The 23,677-nt window shown below is 36.9% G+C and overlaps 2 protein-coding genes and 2 long non-coding RNA genes across 5 annotated transcripts in view; 3 read left to right on the plus strand and 1 right to left on the minus strand.

Annotated features, from left to right (window-relative positions):
• Positions 1-12,431, plus strand: part of LOC127969749 (pecanex-like protein 1) — a 30,999-nt gene extending 18,568 nt beyond the window's left edge. For both annotated transcript variants that reach the window (XM_052571837.1, XM_052571838.1), the window contains exons 16-36: positions 211-302; positions 425-534; positions 797-902; positions 1,015-1,107; positions 1,506-1,656; positions 1,758-1,899; positions 2,077-2,254; positions 2,576-2,684; positions 2,782-2,911; positions 3,013-3,071; positions 3,175-3,390; positions 4,355-4,608; positions 4,712-4,942; positions 5,574-5,674; positions 5,783-5,933; positions 6,051-6,281; positions 6,586-6,860; positions 6,940-7,112; positions 9,659-10,113; positions 10,194-10,334; positions 11,359-12,431. In XM_052571837.1, coding sequence (XP_052427797.1) covers positions 211-302; positions 425-534; positions 797-902; positions 1,015-1,107; positions 1,506-1,656; positions 1,758-1,899; positions 2,077-2,254; positions 2,576-2,684; positions 2,782-2,911; positions 3,013-3,071; positions 3,175-3,390; positions 4,355-4,608; positions 4,712-4,942; positions 5,574-5,674; positions 5,783-5,933; positions 6,051-6,281; positions 6,586-6,860; positions 6,940-7,112; positions 9,659-10,113; positions 10,194-10,334; positions 11,359-11,499 — 3,539 coding nt within the window. In that variant the 3' untranslated portion in view covers positions 11,500-12,431. The remainder of the gene's footprint in view (positions 1-210; positions 303-424; positions 535-796; positions 903-1,014; positions 1,108-1,505; positions 1,657-1,757; positions 1,900-2,076; positions 2,255-2,575; positions 2,685-2,781; positions 2,912-3,012; positions 3,072-3,174; positions 3,391-4,354; positions 4,609-4,711; positions 4,943-5,573; positions 5,675-5,782; positions 5,934-6,050; positions 6,282-6,585; positions 6,861-6,939; positions 7,113-9,658; positions 10,114-10,193; positions 10,335-11,358) is intronic.
• On the minus strand, positions 2,746-11,362 carry LOC127969753 (uncharacterized). The gene is made up of 3 exons (XR_008156339.1): positions 11,014-11,362; positions 3,192-3,377; positions 2,746-2,893 (listed from the first exon to the last, which is right to left on the minus strand). It is a non-coding gene; the product is annotated as an uncharacterized LOC127969753 (long non-coding RNA).
• A 945-nt stretch (positions 12,432-13,376) lies between the features above and the next one.
• LOC127970305 (uncharacterized) lies at positions 13,377-14,334 on the plus strand. The gene is made up of 2 exons (XR_008156584.1): positions 13,377-13,590; positions 13,900-14,334. It is a non-coding gene; the product is annotated as an uncharacterized LOC127970305 (long non-coding RNA).
• Positions 14,335-14,880: 546 nt separating this feature from the next.
• lgmn (legumain) lies at positions 14,881-20,896 on the plus strand. The gene is made up of 13 exons (XM_052572804.1): positions 14,881-15,063; positions 15,185-15,282; positions 16,071-16,152; positions 16,246-16,328; positions 16,549-16,624; positions 17,125-17,187; positions 17,273-17,339; positions 17,432-17,550; positions 17,756-17,845; positions 18,157-18,366; positions 19,174-19,344; positions 19,429-19,496; positions 19,812-20,896. The coding sequence occupies exons 1-13, from the start codon at positions 14,917-14,919 to the stop codon at positions 19,852-19,854; spliced, it is 1,317 nt and encodes a 438-aa protein (XP_052428764.1). The 5' UTR covers positions 14,881-14,916; the 3' UTR covers positions 19,855-20,896.
• Positions 20,897-23,677: the final 2,781 nt, after the last annotated feature.

Here is a 23,677-nt window from a genome sequence, read left to right on the forward strand (position 1 = left end):
TGCACAAGAAGTATTAAGGTAGCTTCCTTCATAAAGTTACGGTTGAACCACTGATGTCACAGAGTGCTCTCAGATTTAATAAAAAATCTCTTAATATTTGTTCTGAAGATGAACGAAGGTCTTACTTTTTCTTTAATAAACCACAAAACTTTTGTGTTTGAAAAGATTGGTGTTTCAGACTCTCATTGTTATGTCTATCTTCACTCCCAGCATGCACCAGTCTGCTTTCAGCTCTCTATAGTGTTGTGCGCAGCATCATCACCATAGCGATGCTCTATGGGTTCTGCTATGGTGCCCTAAAGGTGATGAATCACTCTACATTTCTTTTGAGTTCTTTCTGGATTTCAGTTGTATTTGTATGGATGCTGGATTGTTCTGGGTTGAGCACATTAAATATTCCTTATAATATTATGTTTGTCTTCAGGACTCGTGGGATCCTCAGCACATTCCCGTGCTTTTCTCAGTATATTGTGGGCTGCTGGTTGCTGTTTCATACCATCTCAGCCGCCAAAGCAGTGACCCCTCTGTTCTCATGTAAGTCTTTCTGCGAGTGTGTGGGTTTGTGCAAGTTTTTGCAGTTTTCCTGCTTTAGGTACTTTAAGTTCTTTGAGTATTTACTGTCTTAGATTTGATGTTTACTGTTAATGTGCTGCCATTTTGGCCAGGTCTCTCTTGAAAAAGCGGTTTTAAATCTCAGTGAGATCATCTGGTTAAATAAAGGTTAAATAAAAAAAAAGACCTTTTTTGTGTTTAGTTTGAATTAAGTGAATTTTAATATTGTCCTTTATATGTGTAGTTCATTAGTGCAATCAAAGGTCTTCCCTAATGTGAAAGAGAAAAATCCAGAGGATCCCCTTTATGAAGTTCAGGATCCTTTACCTGAGAAACTCCGCAGCTCTGTGGTGAGCAATATAAATCTCATAAACATATATAAAATCAGACTTGAATGGACACAAATGCTCTCTTCTGTCTTGAATGATGCATCTGTGTCTCTTTCTTTCTCTCTGGCTACAGAACGAGAGACTACAGTCAGATGTGATTGTGTGTCTTGTCATTGCTGTCCTGTATTTTGCCATTCACGTCAGCACTGTCTTCATTGCCTTACAGGTAAAACACTGAATTATTTGCATGTTGTGGCCGATAACGTTACATGGCCATATTAAAGTGCCCCTATTATGAGTTATGAAAGGTTCATATTTTGGTTTTTGCAGTCCCCAACAACAGGTTGATGTGCATGCAAGGTCAAAAAACACTTTCAATGTCTTATAATATGCATTTATTTTTTACCCTACTTGCTCATCAACAAGTGATTCGCTTAAATTATTCATTTTCCTCCTTAGCTTGACGCTAATCTGCGGTGGTTGGTCCCTTTGATCGATTTCATTTTCAATTCATAAAGCAGCGTTTGTGAGCACAGTGATGCTTTGTTTACAGCCATTATCGGGAAATGAAATTTGCATTTTCATTCAGACCAACTCAAAAATTGTCCCTTTCTTCTTTTCCAGCCTTTTTTGAGCTATGTTCTGTACAGTCTAGTCGGGGCAGTAGGGCTGTTGACTCACTATCTGTTGCCCCAGATGAGGAAGCAGTTACCCTGGTACTGTTTCTCACATCCGCTGCTCAAAACCAGGGAGTACTATCAGTTTGAGATCCGGGGTAAGACACAAATTTAAGTTCTGTAAAGATAATATTGTTATTCTGCTGGGGCTTAGTTAGCATTAACAGTACTGAAGTATGAGCATATTTTCTATGTGCAGGTGCCGCCCATGTCATGTGGTTTGAGCGTACACACGTGTGGCTGCTCTTTGTAGAGAAAAACATCCTGTATCCACTCGTTGTGCTTAATGAGCTGAGTGGCAGCGCACAGAAGCTCGCCAGCCCCAGGAAACTCAACACAGAGTCAGTATTACCTCTTCTATCTCACCTCACTTCTTAATGTTTTTCATTCATTGTTAACAGTTGTTTTTTATTGGCCAACTGATTGACTGTCTGCACCTTAATGTTTTGCATCAGCTCAACATTGTTCTATGTTATTATTATTACAAGCATGCAATGAATTTGTTCTCTCTCTCTCAGGGTGGGGGCTCTAGTGATAACTATTGCTGGGCTGAAGCTGCTGCGTTCTTCCTTCAGTAGTCCAACATATCAGTATGTCACGGTCCTCTTCACGGTCCTGTTCTTCACATTTGACTACCGGCAGTTTTCTGAGACATTGCTGCTGGATCTTTTCGTGATGTCCATTATTTTCAGCAAGGTCAGGCCTCATTCCTCTAGCATTAGTTCTCTAGCATTCATCTCTAGGAATCATTACCACAAAATAAACCCCTTAACTTGATAGACCCCTCTACTTCTCTCTATTCTCTGTAGCTCAATTCAATATTTTATTTTATTTTATTTATTTTTAATTTCATTATGTTTTATGTAAAAGCCATATTAAGCAGTGTAATCTAAAATCTTAAACAAGTCCTTAAGATGATACTACCTTTCTCTGCTTCTCTTACATTTTAAATTGTTGTTTTTCAGATACTGTACAAAATGTCTATTATATAACTGTGTCATATGGTTTTTTTTGTAGTTATGGGAGCTCTTTTATAAGTTGAAGTTTGTTTATACCTACATCGCTCCGTGGCAGATTACCTGGGGCTCTGCCTTCCATGCCTTCGCCCAGCCGTTTGCAGTGCCACGTATCCTAAACACACCAGATTTAACATTTCATAGGCGTTGTCAAATTCAGGTGTCTTTGTGATTCTCTGTGTTCTTCCTTGACTCCGCCCCCTCCAGACTCTGCCATGTTGTTTGTACAGGCCATTGTGTCTGCTGTGTTCTCCACTCCATTAAACCCTTTTCTCGGCAGTGCCATTTTCATCAGCTCCTACGTGCGACCAGTGCGCTTCTGGGAGAGAGAATACAAGTAAGACGCTCTTGAATATCAGTATCTCCAATTTCCTTTGGCCTTTTTAGGCCAGCCCACAAAACATTTAAGAGATTGTTAATTAAATTTTTGTGTTTTAGTACTAAGCGGGTCGATCACTCCAATACTAGACTTGCTTCACAGCTTGACAGAAACCCAGGTACGACTAGATGCATTAACTTCTGTAAATGTAAAGTCATTTGTAATTTGCTCATGGTGGACTAGTTTTGTTTTTACAGACATCTCATCTCTCATGTTGTCAGGTTCAGATGATAATAACCTGAACTCCATCTTCTATGAGCATTTGACGCGGTCCCTGCAGCATTCTCTATGTGGAGACCTGCAGCTGGGCCGCTGGGGAAACTACAGCACCGGAGACTGCTTCATCCTGGCATCTGATTACCTCAACGCTCTCGTTCACCTTGTTGAGATCGGCAACGGCCTCATCACTTTCCAGCTCAGAGGACTTGAGTTTAGAGGTGAGGAGAGGAAAAGAAAAAGAACAAACAATAAATCAAATAGTTACACTATACCATTCAAAAGTCTGGTGTCAGTATGATTTTTATGAAAGAAATTAATACTTTTATTCATCATGAACGCATTAAATTGATCAAAAATGAAAGCAAAGATATTTTTTTACAAAAGCTTAGTTACTATTTCAAACCAATTCTGTTCTTTTCATGTGAACTTTCTATTCATTAAAGAATCCTGAACATTTTTTATCACAATTTCCACAAAAAATATTAAGCAGAACTTTTTTCAACATTGATAGTAACAAAAATATTAATTTATATATTATCAATTTATGATAATGATATTATCAAGTAATGGCTGCTGAAAATCCAGATTTGCCATCACAGGAATAAACCACATTTTTAAATATTTTCAAATAGAAGACAAATAGTTTTAAAATGTAAAAATATTTTATAGAAATAGAATCTGTTTTTACTGGATATTTGTCAAACGATGGTGAACATTCTTTCAAAAACATGAAAATGGATTACAGGCCCCAAACTTTTGAACATCGGTATAAATTCTGACAGTTATATTTCTTGAAAATTTAACATTATGGAAAAACTGTATTTTGCTTGCTCTTTTTAAATATTATGGCTCGCTGTACTCTAAATTGAAAAATTAAAGCTTTCACCCTAGTCCACCATTTGTAGAAATTAAGCATAAAAAAAACCCCAGGTCATTCAGAAATCAGTTAGTAACAGTAAGATTTACAGTGGCCTGTTTAGTATTCAGCGACTAGGTGGGGGTGTGGTTGCTCAGATTGAGGAGGTAACTAATCAATAATAGAGATCATTTACATCTTCAATGCAGTGTAGCTAAGACAGCCCTTTGTATTTCCAGGGATTCATATAATATTTTAAATAAGTTATTACTGATTATATATATACACAAGTCCAGTTAAAATATTCGGTCTCATTTCTATCTCAGGGACGTATTGTCAGCAGAGGGAGGTGGAAGCGATAACGGAGGGAGTTGAAGAAGATGAAAGCTGTTGTTGCTGTGAGCCTGGACATCTCCCTCATCTGTTGTCGTTTAATGCTGCGTTCGGGCAGCGCTGGTTGGCCTGGGAGGTTCTGGTCACTAAATACGCCCTGGAGGGCTACAGCATCACCGATAACAGTGCCGCGTCTATGCTGCAGGTGTTTGATCTGCGGCGAATTCTCACCACATACTACGTTAAGGTCAGCAGACAGATCTTCCAATCCTGTTCCAAACTGCTATTTTGATAATTGACTAGGCAAAAAAAAAAAAAATTATTCATTATTTCTGTTTATATGTTTGTAGGGCATCATTTATTATGTCATTGCATCTCCTACATTGGAGGAGTGGCTGGCGAATGAAACCCTTCTGGAGGGCTTGAGGAGCTGCGGAGAGCGAAACTATGTTGACCTAGATCCGACTTTTAACCCCAATATTGATGAAGACTATGACCACAGACTGGCTGGAATCTCCAGAGACAGTTTCTGCTCTATCTACCTCAGCTGGATCCAGTACTGCAACTCACAGAGAGAGAAGGTGAACTTATGCTCAGCCACACGACATGTCTGATCAATACGTTAAAGCTGAGGAGTTTAAAATTAATCTAAGCTACCATTTAACAATTTTAGGTATGTTTTTTAACAAAAAAAGTGTTTTATACTCAGCAAGACTGCATTTATGCCATAAAAAAGTACTGCATTTATGCGATAAAAAAGTACTGTACAGTACATACAGTATATATTACAGTTATACTGTAATATATTATTGCAATTTAAAGTATCTGTGTTCTATTTTAATATAGTTTAAAATGTAATTTATTCCTGTGATGCAAAGCTGAAATTTCAGCTGTCATAACTCCAGTCTTCAGTGTCACATAATCCTTCAGAAATAATTATAATATTCTGATTTGGAGCTGAAGAAACATTTCATCTGAAGAAACATTTTATAAATTTTTAAGGAATTTTTGGATTTTTAGTTCAAAAGATTTGGTTTTATTTCAAAAGAACCTCATTTAATTGTCTTTTTTTTTCTATTAGTAGTTTAAAAAATGTCTATTGTCATTTATTGCATTCTTGTTCTATAAAAGTATTAATTTCTTTTTAGAAGTTGCAATGTTTGCAATGCAAACTGCAAAAAAAAAAAAAAACTTTTTATCTATTCCTTGCAGCCATTGGATAGTGAGAAAGACTCTGCTTTGGTTTTGCTGTGTTATGGTCTGTGTGTTTTGGGAAGGAGAGCTCTGGGAACTGCATCTCACCATATGTCCAGGTGGGGGAGCAAAATCCTTTACTCTACTGGAGTTTTTCCATGAAGCTTGTTATTAAGACATTTTTTTTTGTGGTTTGTTTGTAGTAATGGTGTGTGTTTGTGTTACAGTAATCTGGAGTCTTTCCTGTATGGACTGCATGCCTTGTTTAAGGGAGATTTCCGTATCTCATCTGTAAGAGACGAATGGATCTTTACTGACATGGAACTGCTGAGGAAGGTGGTTGTCCCTGCAATTCGCATGTCTCTTAAACTGCACCAGGTGAGACACATTTGTGTATAAGATTTAATGTCATCTGTTCTCTGTCACATCAAATGTAACTTTTATTATTTTATGCTTTTTGGGTATATTTGAACCAAATGTAAACTCTCTCTGCAGGATCACTTCACCTCCCCTGATGAATATGAGGAATCATCAGTGTTGTTCGAGGCGATTTCTTCACATGAGCAGACACTGGTGATCGCTCACGAGGGCGACCCGGCCTGGCGCAGCGCTGTCCTGTCAAACTCCCCCTCTCTGCTCGCCCTCAGACACGTGTTGGATGAAGGGACCAATGAATACAAGATCATCATGCTTAACAGACGCTACCTCAGCTTCAGGGTTATAAAGGTGAGCGAGGACAAAAAGACAGGATCAAATGGAAGAAAGTGGACTGACAGGGAAAATACAATGGGGGATCCTCAAATCTGGCCCACAAGATACACTTTTCTACAGAGTTTAGCTCTAACTATAATTAAACACACCTGAGCATACTAATCAATGTCTTCAGGATCATTAGAAAATCAGAGGTTGTTGAGTTTGATCAGGGTTGGAAATAAATTCTGCAGTGCATTGGCCCTCCAGGGCAAGATTTGAGGAACCCTGATGTATTATATTAACAAATAAATGATTGTCCATTTGTGCATGTTCTTAGGTGAATAAGGAGTGTGTGCGCGGTCTGTGGGCGGGACAGCAACAGGAATTGGTGTTTTTGCGGAACCGAAACCCAGAGCGTGGAAGCATCCAGAATGCCAAGCAAGCACTACGCAATATGATCAACTCTTCATGTGACCAGCCAATCGGATATCCCATCTATGTCTCACCTCTGACCACATCTTACTGTAATACACACCCCCAGCTGGGACACATACTGGGAGGAACAATTAGCATCGCCAACATACGAAACTTTATCGTCAACACATGGCACAGGTGTGTGTGTGTGGTTGAATGAACTAGAATGGACATGTTATGATTGTTATACTAACAGCGCTTATCTCTCTCACTGCAGACTGCGTAAGGGTTGTGGCGCTGGCTGTAACAGTGGCGGGAATGTTGAAGATTGTGATGCGGGTGGCTTGTCGTGTGGCAGTGGGAATTCTGGGAATTCTGGGACAGCAGCGAGTGATTCCCAGCACAGCTCAGGACCCACAGCGCTGCACGCTTACACAGCTCATTCTCTGGGTAAATACACCGTCAGTGCTAAACATCACTTACTGGTTGAACACGTTTACTGTGTGATTTGCATAAAAATATGATGTATTTGCAGATACTTTATCAGTGTTTTAGGGTTTAACATGACTCTTTATGGGTATAATATATGTTTATTGTCAAATTCTCTGCAGCAATAGAATAAAACTAGAAAAGTTTTATCAAAACAGTTGGCATGACTAAGTACTGTAAAAAGTTGAAAGATTTTAAAGTTTATTAGGCCTAATTTAAATCTTGTAGGATAGAGGTGGAAGGATGAATGGACAGATGGATGGATAGTTAGATGGATAAGAAGATGGATGGATGAAAAGATAATGTAGGTAAATGGACTGAAGGATAGAATGATGATTGGATAAATAATAAATAAAAATAAATAGATAATATACAGGTGCTGGTCATATAATTAGAATATCATCAAAAAGTTGATTTATTTCACTAATTCCATTCAAAAGTGAAACTTGTATATTATATTCATTCATTACACACAAACTGATATATTTCAAATGTTTAATTATTTAAATTTTGATGATTATAACTGACAACTAAGGAAAATCCCAAATTCAGTATCTCAGATAATTAGAATATTACTTAAGACCAATACAAAGAAAGGATTTTTAGAAATCATGGCCAACTAAAAGGTATGAAAATAAAGTATGAGCATATACAGCACTCAATACTTAGTTGGGGCTCCTTTTGCCTGAATTACTGCATCAATGCGGCGTGGCATGGAGTTGATCCATCTGTGGCAATGCTCCGGTGTTATGAGAGCCCAGGTTGCTCTGATAGTGGCCTTCAGCTCTTCTGCATTGTTGGGTCTGGCATATCGCATCTTCCTCTTCACAATACCCCATAGATTTTCTATGGGGTTATGGTCAGGCGAGTTGATAGCTGATTAAGAACAGGGATACCATGGTCCTTAATCCAGGTACTGGAAGCTTTGGCCCTGTGTATAGGTGCCAAGTCCTGTTGGAAAATAAAAATTTGCATCTCCATAAAGTTGGTCAGCAGCAGGAAGCATGAAGTGCTCTAAAACTTCCTGGTATACGGCTGTGTTGACCTCAGAAAACACAGTGGACCAACACCAGCAGATGACATGGCACCGCAAACCATCACTGACTGTGAAAGCTTTACACTGGACCTCAAGCAACGTGGATTGTGTGCCTCTCTTCTCTTCCTCCAGACTCTGGGACCCTGATATCCAAAGGAAATGCTAAATTTACTTTCATCAGAGAACATAACTGTGGACCACTCAGCAGCAGTCCAGTCCTTTTTGAAGTGAGACGCTTCTGACGCTGTCTGTTGTTCAAAAGTGGCTTAACACAAGAAATGCAACAGCTGAAACCCATGTCTAGTATACGTCTGTGTGTAGTGGTTCTCGACTCCAGCTGCAGTCCACTTTTTGTGAATCTCCCCCACATTTTTTAATGGGTTTTGTTTCACAATCCTCTCCAGGGTGCGGTTATCCCTATTGCTTGTGCACTTTTTTTTCTACCACATCTTTTCCTTCCCTTCGCTTCTCTATTAATGTGCTTGGACACAGAGCTCTGTGAACAGCCAGCCTCTTTTGCAGTTACCTTTTGTGTCTTGCCCTCCTTGTGCAATGGTCGTCAGTGGTCGTCTTTTGGACAACTGTCAAGTCAGCAATCTTCCCCATGATTGTGTAGCCTACAGAACTAGACTGACAGACCATTTAAAGGCTTTGCAGGTGTTTTTAGTTAATTAGCTGATTAGCGTGTGGCACCAGGGTCTTCAATATTGAACCTTTTCACAATATTCAAATTTTCTGAGATAATGAATTTGGGATTTTCCTTAGTTGTGAGTTATAAACATCCAAATTAAAAGAAATGAACATTTCAAATAAATCAGTCTGTGTAATGAATGAATATAATATACAAGTTTCACATTTGAATGGAATTAGTGAAAAAAACTTTTTGATGATATTCTAATTATATGACCAGCACCTGTAGATAAATGGATGATGGATAAGATGGATGGATGGATGTATAGAATAAAAAGATAAATAGATGGATGAAAGATTAAAAGATTGATAAGCAGAGCGGGGTGTGGATGGACTGATGGATAGATAGATTAATGGAGAGACTGATGCATGGATGGATGGATTAAAATGTAGTTAAACAGATGAAAGGATGATGATAAATTAAAAGCGAGATGAATGGATTAATAGATAAATTAAAGAATGGATAAAAATATAGATAAATGGAAGATAGATGATGATAGATAAAAAAAATAGATATATGGATGGATAGATTAAAATGGATGGACAGATGAACAAATGGATAGATAAAAAGAAATTAACAAATAGATAGAGATAAACGGATGGATAAAATGAAGGATATATAGATAGATGAACAGATGGATATGGACAGATAAAAACAGATAAACGGATGAAAGAACTGATAGATAGATAGATAGATAGATAGATAGATAGATAGATAGATAGATAGATAGATAGATAACCTACAAGAAGAAAGTAACCTACAGTGTCTCTCTGTCTTCAGGTACGAGTCAGAGTTCTCAGTCAGTGCAGTCTGGTTTGGTTCGTCAGTCTCCTGCTCGTGCGTCTGTCATCAGTCAGTCGTCCTCGTATCGTCACAGCAGCAGCCGCCAGTCTTCACTCCGCACGTCTGTGACAGGTCTGGAGCCCTGCAGACGTTCCTCCAGCAGCCAGCTCTCTCTCCGCACGCTGCCTACCTCCCTACAACTCCGGCTGGGCACCAACGCCTCGGCCGCCAACCCCGACCCACCCGGCCCCTCCAGCTCCCTCTCAGCTTACTCCATCCCCCCCTGCAAACGACACGCCCACACACTCGCCAGCCTGCTGGGAAACGAAGCCTTAGGGCTGGGGACAGACAACCATCCTCACCCCCACCATCATCTTCACTACATCCACCATCATCATCACAATCCCTCTCTCTCCTGTCTGAGAAGGGACGACATCTCCTACAGGGTGCAGGTGAGTGTCAGACTTTCTCATATTTTGGATCTTAATTGTGTGAAATTCATTGTAATAATGAAGCATATGCATGTGTGTAGATTGTGGATGTGAGTCAGGTGTTGGATGTAATGAATCATCCCAAGAGGAAGGAGCTGGTGTGGCCAGATGAGAGCATGAGACTGAGATCTGGACGCAACTTTTGGAGGGACTGGGGTCCCCTGGAGGGCATGGAGGGTCACGTGAGTACATTACATACCAGTGTTGTTATTGTTAATTGAAACTTAACAAAATCATTTTTGTAATTGAAATAAAATATATCAAATGAAAACCTAAAATATATCAAATTAGAAATGTTGTCTTGGCATCTAACTAAAATAAGTTAATTTAATTTGGCATACTTCAATTAATAAAACAAAATTAAAAATAAATTAAAAGCTAAATACAAATATTTAACACAGTCCCCATAGACAAATGTAATATATGTACATATATGTTCTGTATTACATTTCCACAAATGAAATATATTGTCAAAAGAATAAAAAGAAATTGGAGCAATTTACATTACAATTTGTAATTTAGCAGACACTTTACATATATATATATATATATATATATATATATATATATATATATATATATATATATATATATATATATATATATATATATATATAAATGTGTATATATAAAAAATATCAGTAATACATTTTATATTATATATGCTTTATTAAAACAACATACATAAAAAAATCTGTAGTTTGTTCTTTAAATCATTGTTAAAAATGCATTTATTACAAAAGGTTTTTACAAATTGTTTAAAATGCATTTATTACAAAAGATTTTTGAATATATGTTGTTTTAATAAAGTTGCATTTATAACTAAAACATATATTACCGTGATATTATTTATCATATTACCTTTCTGTATGGGTCACACACATTTGGCTGCATCATCCCCCGGAATGATTTAGGAAGTCATTAGATGTCCTTGTTGTTTTCCTGAGCCCTTTTTAGTTGGAGATCCACTGGACAGGTGATCTTCAAAATGCATGGTTCTGTTGATCACTATTTGTTGGTTGGTCAGATGAAACCTATCAATGAACATATGCACAGTCCAAGTCATATTTCTTTTTTTCTTTTTTCTTTTTTAAGAATTCAAGTATATTATAGAACTTTTTATGTATTTTTAAATGCCAGTTGAGTATTTTTTACCCAAATTCACCCTACTATCCTAACTTCCCACTGTTCACTCTCTCTCCATAGGTGGTTCATCGTTGGGTGCCTTGCAGTCGTGATCCGGTTAGTCGGTCTCACATTGATAAGACCATCCTGCTGGTCCAGGTGGATGATAAATTGGTTCCCATTATAGAGACAGGAGTGATTGAACTGGGGGCAGAAGTGTGAGGATGCACTCGTCTAATGTCAGGCCAGAGGAAGAATGAGGTCACACTCACTTCCAGCTGCTGATCAGGGCGCAGGAAGCCAGGGAATTGTGCAAATGGAGAACATACACACTCACACACGCTGCAAGAAGCACATTTGCTCAAATCGGGACAGAGAGCTGCCTTGCTCTGTGTTCCTCAGATATGCTGCATGAGAGATCAGCTCCTGTAAACTCTCTCTTTCTCTCTCCTTTACAAGCAGCTGCAGTTTCCTTCGGTTTTTTAGGTTCTATGCATCTCATCAGCTGTCTGTAAACACATGCAAACTCACAGGGAACACTACGACCGAGCTTGATGTACACGCAGAGAACAGTTTTTTTATTACAGCTATAATTAAGTTTTATTTCGCATTTCTGCCAAATTAAGTCAGGTGCACAGTGCTGCCCTGGACATGCAGTAAATCATGTGACAGACTGTGTTTTACTATCTGCCAAGACAGATGATCACGGTGAGGATGATGATAAAAAGAAGCAATTGCTTCTGATACAGAGCATCTTTACTCTTCATCCTCGTTGATTTTGTTGAGGATCCATTTGATAACAGAGATGTGTTATGAGAAACTTTAACTTGCACTATGATTTGTTTTGTTTTTGATTTGCAGATGTGCACTACTCACTAAGATCAGAAATTATTTATTCCTTCACGATTTGAATCGCCATGGTTACTGATGCCTTTGGAATGCAAAATGCGAAATCATTGACACATTCGTTTCTGCCGTTTGGACAGTTTTTCTTTAGCTTGAGGACAGAAGTGGTTTCTAGCCACATGTAGTTATGTATGAATATATAAATGTGTCTGTAAAAAGATTTGGCTTTGAATATTTATTATTGTATTTACATTTTGTTATATTGTTTTTCATTTACAAGACAAATAAAAGACAATGCATTAATATTATTTAGTCCTGCTCCCGAGTGACTGATGGTGTTCTTTTATGAGAAGGATGAATTGAAGTGCATCTAGGACATGAACTCATATTCATGTGATTTGGGGACGAAGGCTGGTGCCCTGATACACATAGGTACTCTCATACTGACAGAAGGAAACATCTGAATTTCCTCAGTAATGTTGTAATATGAGACAAACAATAGACAAGTCCTGATTCTGAAGTAGCATATTTTTCTTTATATTTACATTTTCTTTATCGGATATTGGTAACATTCATTATATATAACTATGAAGCATTATTTAAAATACTTCGAAAAGGCAACAACATTAGTTAATAGATATTCAAACAGTTACAGATGTCATGGATCTTCGATTTATGTTTATATATGTGACAAAGTGTGTTTGTTGGGTGACAAACTTTGTGATTGTTACGGAGGAATGACTTGAATTGAGACATGTATGAGATGATTTGGTAGTGTTTGTGCATTTTACTGCTGTGCCAAGCTGAAATATGGCAAGGAGAACTGAGTGCAGAAAGTATTAGGAAATTGTAATGAAAGTTATTAGAAAATCACGTTCAAATTATTAGTCAGGTTTTGTAAGTAATCCAGCCATTTAGCTTTTATTGAGCAACACATACTATATCATTTTTTTCTTATGTTCTTAAAATAGCTTGAGGTCTATCATGAGGTCTCTGATAATAAGAATCCGAGATCACATATGAAAATCTATTCAAATACTGAGGGGACTTTTTGAGCTTGCATGTGGCTGTCAACAGACATGTACACCTGCAGTAGAATTTACAGTGAATTGTAATATTAGAGGGACTTTAATACTTGTGTAATAAATTATTGCTAAGATAAAACACACATATGGTGTCAAAGGTTTCACAGTTATCTGTGAGTTCCAGAACCGAGAGGTTGTCAATGTCATCCATGTTAAATCTAGCATTATTAACGAAAATTTCGAGTGTTACAGGTGTAATTAATTAATTATTAAATTATTGTCTCAATAAGCTAGATAAAGATAGAGAATCAGTATTAGTAAATTAGTTGAGAAGCTGCTGAAAGAATTTACGTTACCATTACCATACGTTATCATGACTGATCTGATGGCTGCTAAAAGATCTATCCAGATATGCTTGACACCTGTAAAAACAGCACAACAGGTAAGACCAACCCAGCTATAAAAATATGCGTGGGTGCAGCAGTCATATGACAAACGGATGACATGATCATGTGCTCGATTATATTCTGCACAGATAGTAAAAAAAAAAAGGAGGACAGGTATCTATGAAGCTCAGAAAACTTTTTTTAACCAATTTTTAAATCCCCTAACAGAGCCGAGGCATTTCCCCTGAACTCTAAAAATGGTTAGACTTTCGTTGACAAGTGGCAGACCACTTCAATGCTTTACTCTACTTATAAACTTCTGAAAAGATACCTCTTTTTGTTTTGTTTTCGTCAACTAACGTTAGTTGCACATGACCGACTAGTCAGGCGGTCAGTTGAGGCTCCGCCCAGGGGTCAGAAGTGATTGTATGCTGAACTGAGGCGTGATCTGATTGGATTGCGCATAGACTCCTTTTGCGCTGATTGGCTGATACGCATGTGTCCTAGTAGCGCTGGTTATAATAAAGCGTCGCGCAGCTCCAGTGCAGGCATCTCCGGCAGCGGGTACATAACTGGTAAGCGCAAAGAAGCTACTTCTATTTTTATTTTATAATAATCCTGCTTTTTTAGTTTGTTCGTGGTTTATATAATTAAACAACTCGTATGTAAATAACACATTCAGCAAACAGGAGTACAGTTTAATCCCCCATGGCCTGTTGTTTTTAATGTAATCTGATGTCCAAGTATGTTTATAGGATATTACTACACCACTAACAAAAATATACTATAGCAAACATTATTTTTATTTTAGTTAATTTTTAAGTCATTTATTACCACAATTAAATGCAGCATTTGATACCATTATCATCTAAAATGAGACATTTAACAAAATTATAGTTTTTTTTCTTTTTGAAGAAGATTTACTATGGTTTTATAGTAGTAACCATAGCTATTTTAATTAACTACTGTTGAATTTTGTAAATATTAAATGTTCGAAATAATGGGATATAATTCAAAAGAACACTTATATTTTAAACACTTCATATTTTATCTCCGCCTTACTGTAAACAAACTTTATATAGAACGTTTTGACACGTGATAAAGCTACACTGCTTAATTATTTGCATAACTATACAGGCTTAGTGAAAATGAAAATAAAAAAAGTTTAGTGGGTATTTACAGTATACCCATATTATAATATACATGTATATTATATTATTAGCTAAATGAAAGTCATCAAATTAAGTACTTTTAGTAGTATGACAAGTTTACAATGTATGACAATACATGTTTACAATCTTTAAACTTTTAATAGCATGCATGGTGTTTTTCTCTGATTACTTTGATTACTCTGATAACTCTGTTCCCGGTAGACTGTGAAGATGAGCCCACAGACAGTAGCAGTTCTAGGTCTTGCCCTGAGCCTGGGGCTGGTAGTGAGTGGTTTTCCTGCCGAGCAGCCAGAAAATGGGAAGCACTGGGTGGTTATTGTGGCTGGTTCGAACGGCTGGTACAATTACAGACACCAGGTGAGTGTGGAACTGACCTTTGAGGTGGAGAAAGTACATGGGTTTTTCAAAGGTGTTAGTCGGTTGTCATATCTGAAGTCTGTTAAGATATTTATTCTGTTGTATTCGTGTTTGTGTATAGGCCGATGCGTGCCATGCGTACCAGATTGTCCATAAGAACGGAATTCCGGATGAGCAGATTGTGGTGATGATGTATGATGATCTAGCTCAGAGCACTGAGTGAGTATGACTTAAATCTTTTTGGTAAAGTGTGGACTTACAAAAGCAGACATAAATGATTTAGCTTCACCGGCGCATACATGGACGCACATACACAGAAACAACGCTTTGAATCAGTTCCTTTGCAGAAGTCATGCTTGTCTAATTTAACCACCAGACTGCCAACAGGAAAAATGCATGAATTGCGACTTTGTCAGGTTTTTCTCTCATGGTAGTGATAGTGACTGGTGTTCATGATGTCTGTGTCATGAATGTACAGGTGCATCTTAAAAAATGTGAATATTGTGGAAAAGTTCTCCTTCAAGTATCTGTATATGCAGTGTATGCTTCTTTTTAGGGTCCATAAACCTAATGGAGCCTATGTCTATATAAGATTATAAAATGTATATAATCCTAATGTAAAAATCTATATTTGGACCATATACAGTATACACGCACACACACACACACATATTTGAACCTTTAGGCCTATATTTTTATTGGAAGTTGCACAGCTGTGACATTTATTGCCTTAAGTGGCTTTTTTTTATGAATTTATATGTAGGTCAAGTGTTCCTGCTGGATTAAACAATGAAAGAAAGCGATGTGTTATCTGATAGTTTGCTTATTCACATGGTTTAGGGTTAAATTTTAACCTGTGTTTGATAAGTAGAAAAGAAAGAGGTCTTTGTATTTTTTTTTTTTTTTAATTTTATGCTTTTAAGAATCAATTTCCAGTTTTGCTCAGTAAAAACCAAAAGCCTTTTCTGTACAGAGGCTCATATGACCGTGTTTTTGTGTGTGTCCAGTAACCCTACTCCAGGAGTGATCATAAACAGACCCAACGGATCAGATGTTTACAAAGGAGTGCTGAAGGACTACACTGGTGATGTGGGTCAATACGTGCACCTCTGAATCTGAGATTTGAAGTAGTAATTGTTGTGTTTGCCATCTGTTAAATAATGTTGCGTGTTTGTTATATAGGATGTGACTCCTCAGAACTTCCTGGCGGTGTTGAAAGGCGATGCTGCCAGTGTGAAGGGAGGCTCTGGAAAAGTGCTGAAAAGGCAAGTTTCCCATAAAAACTATGGGGTTAGCATGTTGTTGAAATGTAAATGAGCTTTTAGTAGATTTTGGTGTCTTACAAAATGTATTGCCCTCAGTTCCTGTGAAATCTCAGTCTCTTTTGTCTCTGTTTGTGCATGTTAGAGTCAGATATGTGGAAAAACAGGTCTTATGATATACTCTCCTTTCTCAGTTTATCTTAATTCTTCTTTTTCCTGTCAGTGGTCCAAATGATCATGTGTTTGTGTATTTCACTGATCATGGAGCCCCAGGTCTGCTGGCCTTCCCTAATGATGATGTAAGCACTTTCTGCTTCCTGCGGTCATTTAGCTGAGACCGATCCTTTCAGATCCTTTTTATACACACTACACCATTCTTTCCAAAAGTCTTAGACCACTAGTGTAAATTATTCTACATTTATTTATATTTATATATAATTGTTTCATTACAATTGATTTAATCAACATAAGTAAATAGTTTATTTGTGAAAACATCCCATGTTTTTTTTTTTCATCCACCTCTGACAATACTCCTGAAGTAGGTCAGCTGACATAGAAATATCTCATATAATGAGTAACACATTTAACTCACAGGAGGTTTAGCTGAGTTGCACTGACAACTTGCTGCACTGACAACTTTTCCAGTAATTGTGTATGATCATCGGGTGGGGGAGTTATTGCTTCACTTCCTTATACATGACATGTTTATAAATTAACGGGAATGTTGTAAGTGCCACAGATGGGTTTCATTGGTAGAAAACTTACAGTAAATCATGCTTCTACTTTTCTCTGTATTTAGCTTCTTGTAGATGACCTGATGAAAACCATCAAGTACATGCACCAAAACAACAAATACAAGAAGGTGACTGTTACATGTATTTACATAATTTCCGTTTCAAAATGATTACTATTTATTTATTTGTATAAATCCTTCCTCGCACGCATAGATGGTGTTTTATATTGAGGCCTGTGAATCTGGCTCTATGATGACACCTCTGCCGGTTGACATTAATGGTGAGTGTTTCTTAAACACCATCACACATTAAAATGTGTGTAAATAATGCCATACATAGAATCTGTGTCTACTCTCTCTCTTTGTATCTCAGTCTATGCCACCACTGCTGCCAACCCTGACGAGTCCTCATATGCCTGTTACTTTGATGAAGCCAGAGAAACCTACCTGGGAGACTTGTACAGCGTCAACTGGTTGGAAGACTCTGATGTGGTTCGTACAAACATCTGATTTAAGAACGCTAGAAAAGAAGAGCATTTATTCAGCATGAGCAGTCTGATCATATGGATAGCAGAGCATCTCACAACCCTGAATACAGACATACAGAAAGAATCTGGAGTCATGCAGACCAGACAATGGCAAGGTGTTTTAAATTATGTTGTAAGTAAGCTAAGTAAGTTAATGTTTGCGTCTTTAGGAGGATCTGAGCAAAGAGACTTTGGCTAAACAGTTCAAGATCGTAAAGGCCAAAACCAACACCAGCCATGTGATGCAGTATGGAAACAAGGTAATACACTTGCACTTTCTAAAATGTAAAAGACATTTAGTAAATAATATAAAAAATAGCACATTCATTAAGAAAAAGTGCACTGTATTTACACTACCAAGCACCAATTGCAAGGTTGATCAGCATTAGTGAGGGCTCAGTTATCTGTGCTGCAAATTAATTAATTACTAAATTGCTAAATGTCTCTGTTTATAGTCATGTGTACTTTATTGACAAGGAAATGTTTGATAAAAGCATATATGCTGTTCTGAGTACCGTCTGCATGTCTGTACTTTCAAGATGTAACTCTGTTGGTTTGTTTTTTGTTTTAGACGCTGTCCAACATGAAGGTGATAGCGTTCCAGGGTAATTCGAAAGGTCTTGATAAGGCACCCGAGCCTGTGTCGTTGCCTGTGATCACTGAACGTGACCTCATGAGCAGCCCTGATGTGCCTCTTGCCATCATGAAGAGAAAACTCCAGAAGAGCAATGACATTGATGCTGTACTCGGTTACATGAAAGAAATCCATGAACATCTACAGGTTTGAAGCACTGCTTTTTAAACTGATTTAAACAGATTCATTTTCAATTTAAACATAAGTATTTATTAATTTATTTTAAACATTAAAAGTTAATTTATTGTTCATTTGTTTTTTAATTAAATCTATTTATTCAGCAAGGATGCATAAAAATGATCAATTGATGGTAAAGAAATGTATCATTTCAAAAAAGATTTGCATTTAAAATAAGTGATTTTCTTTGGAACTTTCTATTATATAAAGCATCCTGAAAAAATATTAAGCAGCGCAACTGATTTCAATGTTAATACGTTGAAGATTGTATGTTAGCATCACAGAAATTTACTTTTAAAAATTTATTTAAATAATTAAAAATAAACTCTTTAAATAAACTCTTAAATACTTCTTTCAAAAACTGAAATCTTACCCACCCCAAACATTTAAATGTAAGTGTATATAATATAGTATATATATATATATATATATATATATATGAAGAGTTCAGATGCAAAAGCCTCTAAGTGACATCTGAAATTTTCATGTAAAATTAGGATTTTTATCAACCTCCTATGCTTAGGTTGAGTCATTTTACTTTAATTGCAATGTGCAGGTCCTTTTCCAGGCTATTAAAGTAAAATAACTGAACATAAATATAGGAGCCTGATAAAAATCCAAATTTCAGATGAAAATTTCAGATGGCATTTAGAGGCTTTTGCATCTGAACTCTTCATATATATATATATATATATATATATACTGTAAGTGATGTACAGTATGTGACAGATTTCAATCAAGGTGATCATAATGGATTTTATGTTTTTGTGTGTGTAGGTGCGGGAGCTGCTTGGTAATACCATGCGTAAGATCGTGGAGCATGTGGTGCAGGAGAAAGAGGAAGTGCAGGATTACTTGGAAGGACGTGAAGAACTCACGGAGTATGAATGTTATAAAACTGCTGTCAATCACTACAAGAAACACTGTTTCAACTGGCACCAGCAGGAGGTATGAACAGTCCTTTTTCTCTACCATCTGTCTGATTAACTTTTGCTTTGCTGTGTGTATGATGTCTATTCTCTCTTATTGCAGTATGAATATGCTCTGAGACACCTGTATGCTTTAGTAAACCTTTGTCAGGGAGGATACCAGGCCCAGAGGTAAAGACACATGTTATGCCTTTTCTGTAGATAATGACTGAATGATGCATTTATATAGCACTTTAAAGGTGGAGAGGAGAGAGTCATAGAGCCAGTTCAGTTCAATGAATTGGGGTTATTAGGAGGCCATGATTGACAAGGGACAGTTGCAGCAATGATGTATGACAAATGATGTATACATTTTTGTAAACGGTGAACTATAATAGCTGAAAAGTATGATTGCATAATAAATAGTGCCCCTGCCCACAATTGTGAGGTATGTAAAATTTTGTTGCAGAATGTATATTTAAATCATTTATCTGTCCATTCTCACAGAATCACAGCAGCCATGGACGATGTGTGTTACTTCAGACAATAGGAGCATGAACATGTGAGCCACTGAAGACTTGATTTGGATGGACTACACTTTGCACAAAAGAATCAGACCATGAGGAATTCTGTATCATCACACACAACTTAGATTTTTTTATATTTTTGAAAATGTTTCTAATGAGGATCTGCACTTTTATCGTGATGTTTTACTGATCTTTATTTTGTTTTAAAGAAAGAAATGTGCTTTAAGATGTTGCCCTGTGACCCCTGTCAGACACTTTGGGTCGCTAATTTTCTTTTTTTACATATTTTTTTATTTTCTTTTTTTCTCTTTGGATGCCTCCTCAATGAGACCAACAGATTTTTTTGACAGTGGAGCTTTAGAATGACACAATAGTCAATTTTTGCACCTCAGTTACTGTCATTATAATTAAAAAATATATATATATCTTAAGATGGTTTGGAAACCAAAGTATTCAAATGTGCAATCACTGAATAAAGTCCAATATTACATCTATTGAACTGAATAAGGTTCAATAGATGCATTCAAACAATGTGAAACAAACACTAGATAGTGCAGCATGTGGCTAAATGTGTCTTTTTTTATATATTTTTTTATCCGCTTGTTGATTGAGCCATGACAATACCCAATTTCTCTCAAGTAATAAAATCAAAGCAGCACTTCTTTAGTTATTTGACTGAATGTATACGTATCAAACTAAAGTGCAAACTAACCTAACTGTCTGTGGTCATACTTAACAAAAAGTGTCTTAAATAACTGAGATCACCACTCCAAAACAACTGCAGTAAGAGCAGGTAATGAACAGGTGTGTTTAGTGAAACGGTTGATGTTTCAGGCTGAGCTATTATGTCAAGTGCCCTCCGTTTAAAGTAATTTGAGGCTAAAGGAAGGTGTAATGTTTGAGGAATGTTCGCTGGAGTTTGAGCTCTGTAAGAAAAGTGAGTTTACTTTTCACTGACAACATGGATTAAAGCACTCTGTGAAACAATATACTGAACTACTGTCAATGTTAAGCAGTGAGTTATTGATTATTAAAGCAAAAATAAACAATAAAAATATTGCGCAATTTTGTTTAATGTATTTTTTTGTTTCTTTCAGTCCAAGTTATAGCTTAATTCTGTTGAGAAATACATATGTTTCTAGATGGAAATTTTAATTACATTGGTTCTGATACAGCTTATTTATGTTTCTATACAAGATTAAATAAAAATATATTCATTTTTATATACTGTAGCATCAAAACTAGGCTCATTAGTTGTGGGGAACATTAGCAAAAAGAATGCCCTCCACTAATGTTGGTACCCTTGGTAAATATGAGCAAAGGCAGCTGTGAAAATAAATCTGCATTGTTTATCCTTTTGATCTTTCATTGGAAACAACTTAATACGCAGTCATTTTTGCTCATAAAGGTAAGAGAAGAGTGATACCTCATTCTAAACTGTAATGGGGCTAGTTTTATTTGTGTGCACACAATATTAACAAAACATTGTGCTTTTATAAAATAAAGAAAACAAACGTTTTCTGCAGTCGGGTTTGAACAGGAGCACTTCACAAAGATTAACCTAAACTAATCGAATTGCCTCACAGACCTGATAAAAAAAAATTACAAGTATAGAAAGCTTTAAATTACTAGCTTACTTTCAAATCGAAAATAAAAACTCTTATTATGTAATACGTGTATTTGCAATACGTGCAAGTCACGTCCAATAAGGAGATGGCGAGTCACCATAATTGATGGATATCTAAAATATAAAAATAAGGAAAAGCCTAAAACAGGGCAGATTATAATTTGCATTTTATTTATTTATTAATTCTGTACAATAAAAAAATTAAACAAATTATAATGGCATATATAGCCAGGCTATGTAAAACTTTGTCCTATAATTGTCCTAAATATAATTCTCTGTTCTGAAAACCTTAACAGGATTTTGTAAAATATGTGAATTATTTATTAGCCTCTTTTTTTTTACCCATGTCATGAATTAGTTGTATTCCCATTTGTAAAATAGCCAACAAATTAATTGTTGTACATTACATTATTCATTTAGCTGATGCTTTTATCCAAAGCAACTTACAATTGCTATATTTATGTCAGACGTTGCACGCCTCTGGAGCAACTAGAGGTTAAGTGTTTTGCTCAGGGACACAATGGTGTCTCACAGTGGATTTGAACCCAGGTCTCTCACACCAAAGGCATGTGTCTTATCCACTGCGCCACCAACATCCCAGGGCTAGTCCAATCTCATTTAAAGCTGCAGTAGGTAACTTTTGTAAAAATATATTTTTTACATATTTGTTAAACCTGTCATTATGTCCTGACAGTAGAATATGAGACGGATAATCTGTGAAAAAATCAAGCTCCTCTGGCTCCTCCCAGTGGCCCTATGGCCATTTGCAGTTACAGACCGCTCCCGGTAAGAAAACAACCAATCAGAGCTGTGGTCCGTAACTTTGTTTGTGTTCAAAATGTAGAAAAATGTATATAATAAATGAGTACACCATGAATCCATTTTCCAAACTGTGTTTTTAGCTCGTCCTGAATCACTAGGGTGCACCTATGATAAGTGTTTATATTCAGACTATTTTAGATTGCTTCGGCGTTACTGCGGCGGAGTTACCCAGTACCTTTGTGATTCTTCATAGACATAAACAGAGAGAAGTAGTTCCGGCTACGATGTTCTTCCGCAAGACGCAAGCAGTTCTGTTTATTAACCGCTAGAGCGTCAAAAGTTCCCGACTGCAGCTTTAAGTGTAGCACTATTTTCTGCTTCTATTTGGCATAATATTTCTATGCACAAATTTACTTTGGTATACAAAAGACTGATAAATTAATAATTAATGGCATGGCTGGTTCAGTCGGCAGAAATAAGTGACACACACATACCTATGATAACTGCTGAAATGTTTGCGGGGCAAATCGGAGGTCAGTCTGAGCGCTCATGGTACTCACAGCATACAGCCTGCAGGCACCACTGACTCAGACGGTTGTCATGGTAATAAACACCATAAACAGCAACCGTTCACCTGTCAGCGCTTAATGTGCAGCTCCTATATGAAAAGCAATTATGGGGGCCCCCTGGCTTTAGAGAGCCCAAAGCGGTTGCCTACCTTTGCCTAATGGGTAAGTCCACCCCTGACTGTAGGCAAAACACAATTTTCTTGGTTCTCCTCACCAGGGTGTCGCCACACATGATGGACACCATCTGAGCCAAACAAGTTTAGTCTCATCTGCAAACTGATTGCGGGCTTTCTTGTGAGCCAGCTTCAGAAGAGGCTTCCTTCTGGGATGCCTGCCATGCAAACTGACTTGTTGCAGTGTGTGGCCTATGGTCACAGATGCCATACATCTGAACAACTTCTGTTCGGACCTTCTGTAGAAAAACTGGCCCACAACATTAAAGATCTAGCAGTATATTTAACCGTAGACTCAGGGAAGTTTTTATCCTTGTTTGTACTAAACCCATCTGGTGGGTTTGCTGCCAAAAAACTTTTTTTTATGTTTCATCTGACTATATAAAAACCAGTGCCATTTGAAGTCATTTATTATTATTATTATTTATTTAATTTTTTTTTCTCAAAAAGGTGGCCACAGAGAGTCTATTTTATTAGGGGTGATTATTATTTTTTTATTATTATTATGGGAAGGTTTGTGCTTCTATTTTCCCCAATTCAACTCAGATGTCTTTCTCTCCCGTTTGTAATTTTCTTTTTTTTTCTTTTTTTTGCTGTAAAGCTGTGATCTGTTTAGGTAGAAGTCTCATGAGCAACATAATAACATTTACTGGTAAAGTAAACAACATCTTGGCAGTTCTTAAGTACGCTCATTGTCTGTTTTTTCTTTGTTTTC

This window comes from Carassius gibelio, chromosome B13 (genome assembly GCF_023724105.1).
Source record: "Carassius gibelio isolate Cgi1373 ecotype wild population from Czech Republic chromosome B13, carGib1.2-hapl.c, whole genome shotgun sequence".
Taxonomy (NCBI): Eukaryota; Metazoa; Chordata; class Actinopteri; order Cypriniformes; family Cyprinidae; genus Carassius; species Carassius gibelio.

Bases quoted from the DNA above. Each gene is read 5' to 3' on its own strand.
- lgmn (XM_052572804.1), top strand. From the start codon at position 14,917: ATGAGCCCACAGACAGTAGCAGTTCTAGGTCTTGCCCTGAGCCTGGGG. The intron at 16,329-16,548 runs GCAAGTTTCCCA...TTTTCCTGTCAG, and splicing joins TCTGGAAAAGTGCTGAAAAG to TGGTCCAAATGATCATGTGT. The intron at 19,345-19,428 runs GTATGAACAGTC...CTCTTATTGCAG, and splicing joins TCAACTGGCACCAGCAGGAG to TATGAATATGCTCTGAGACA.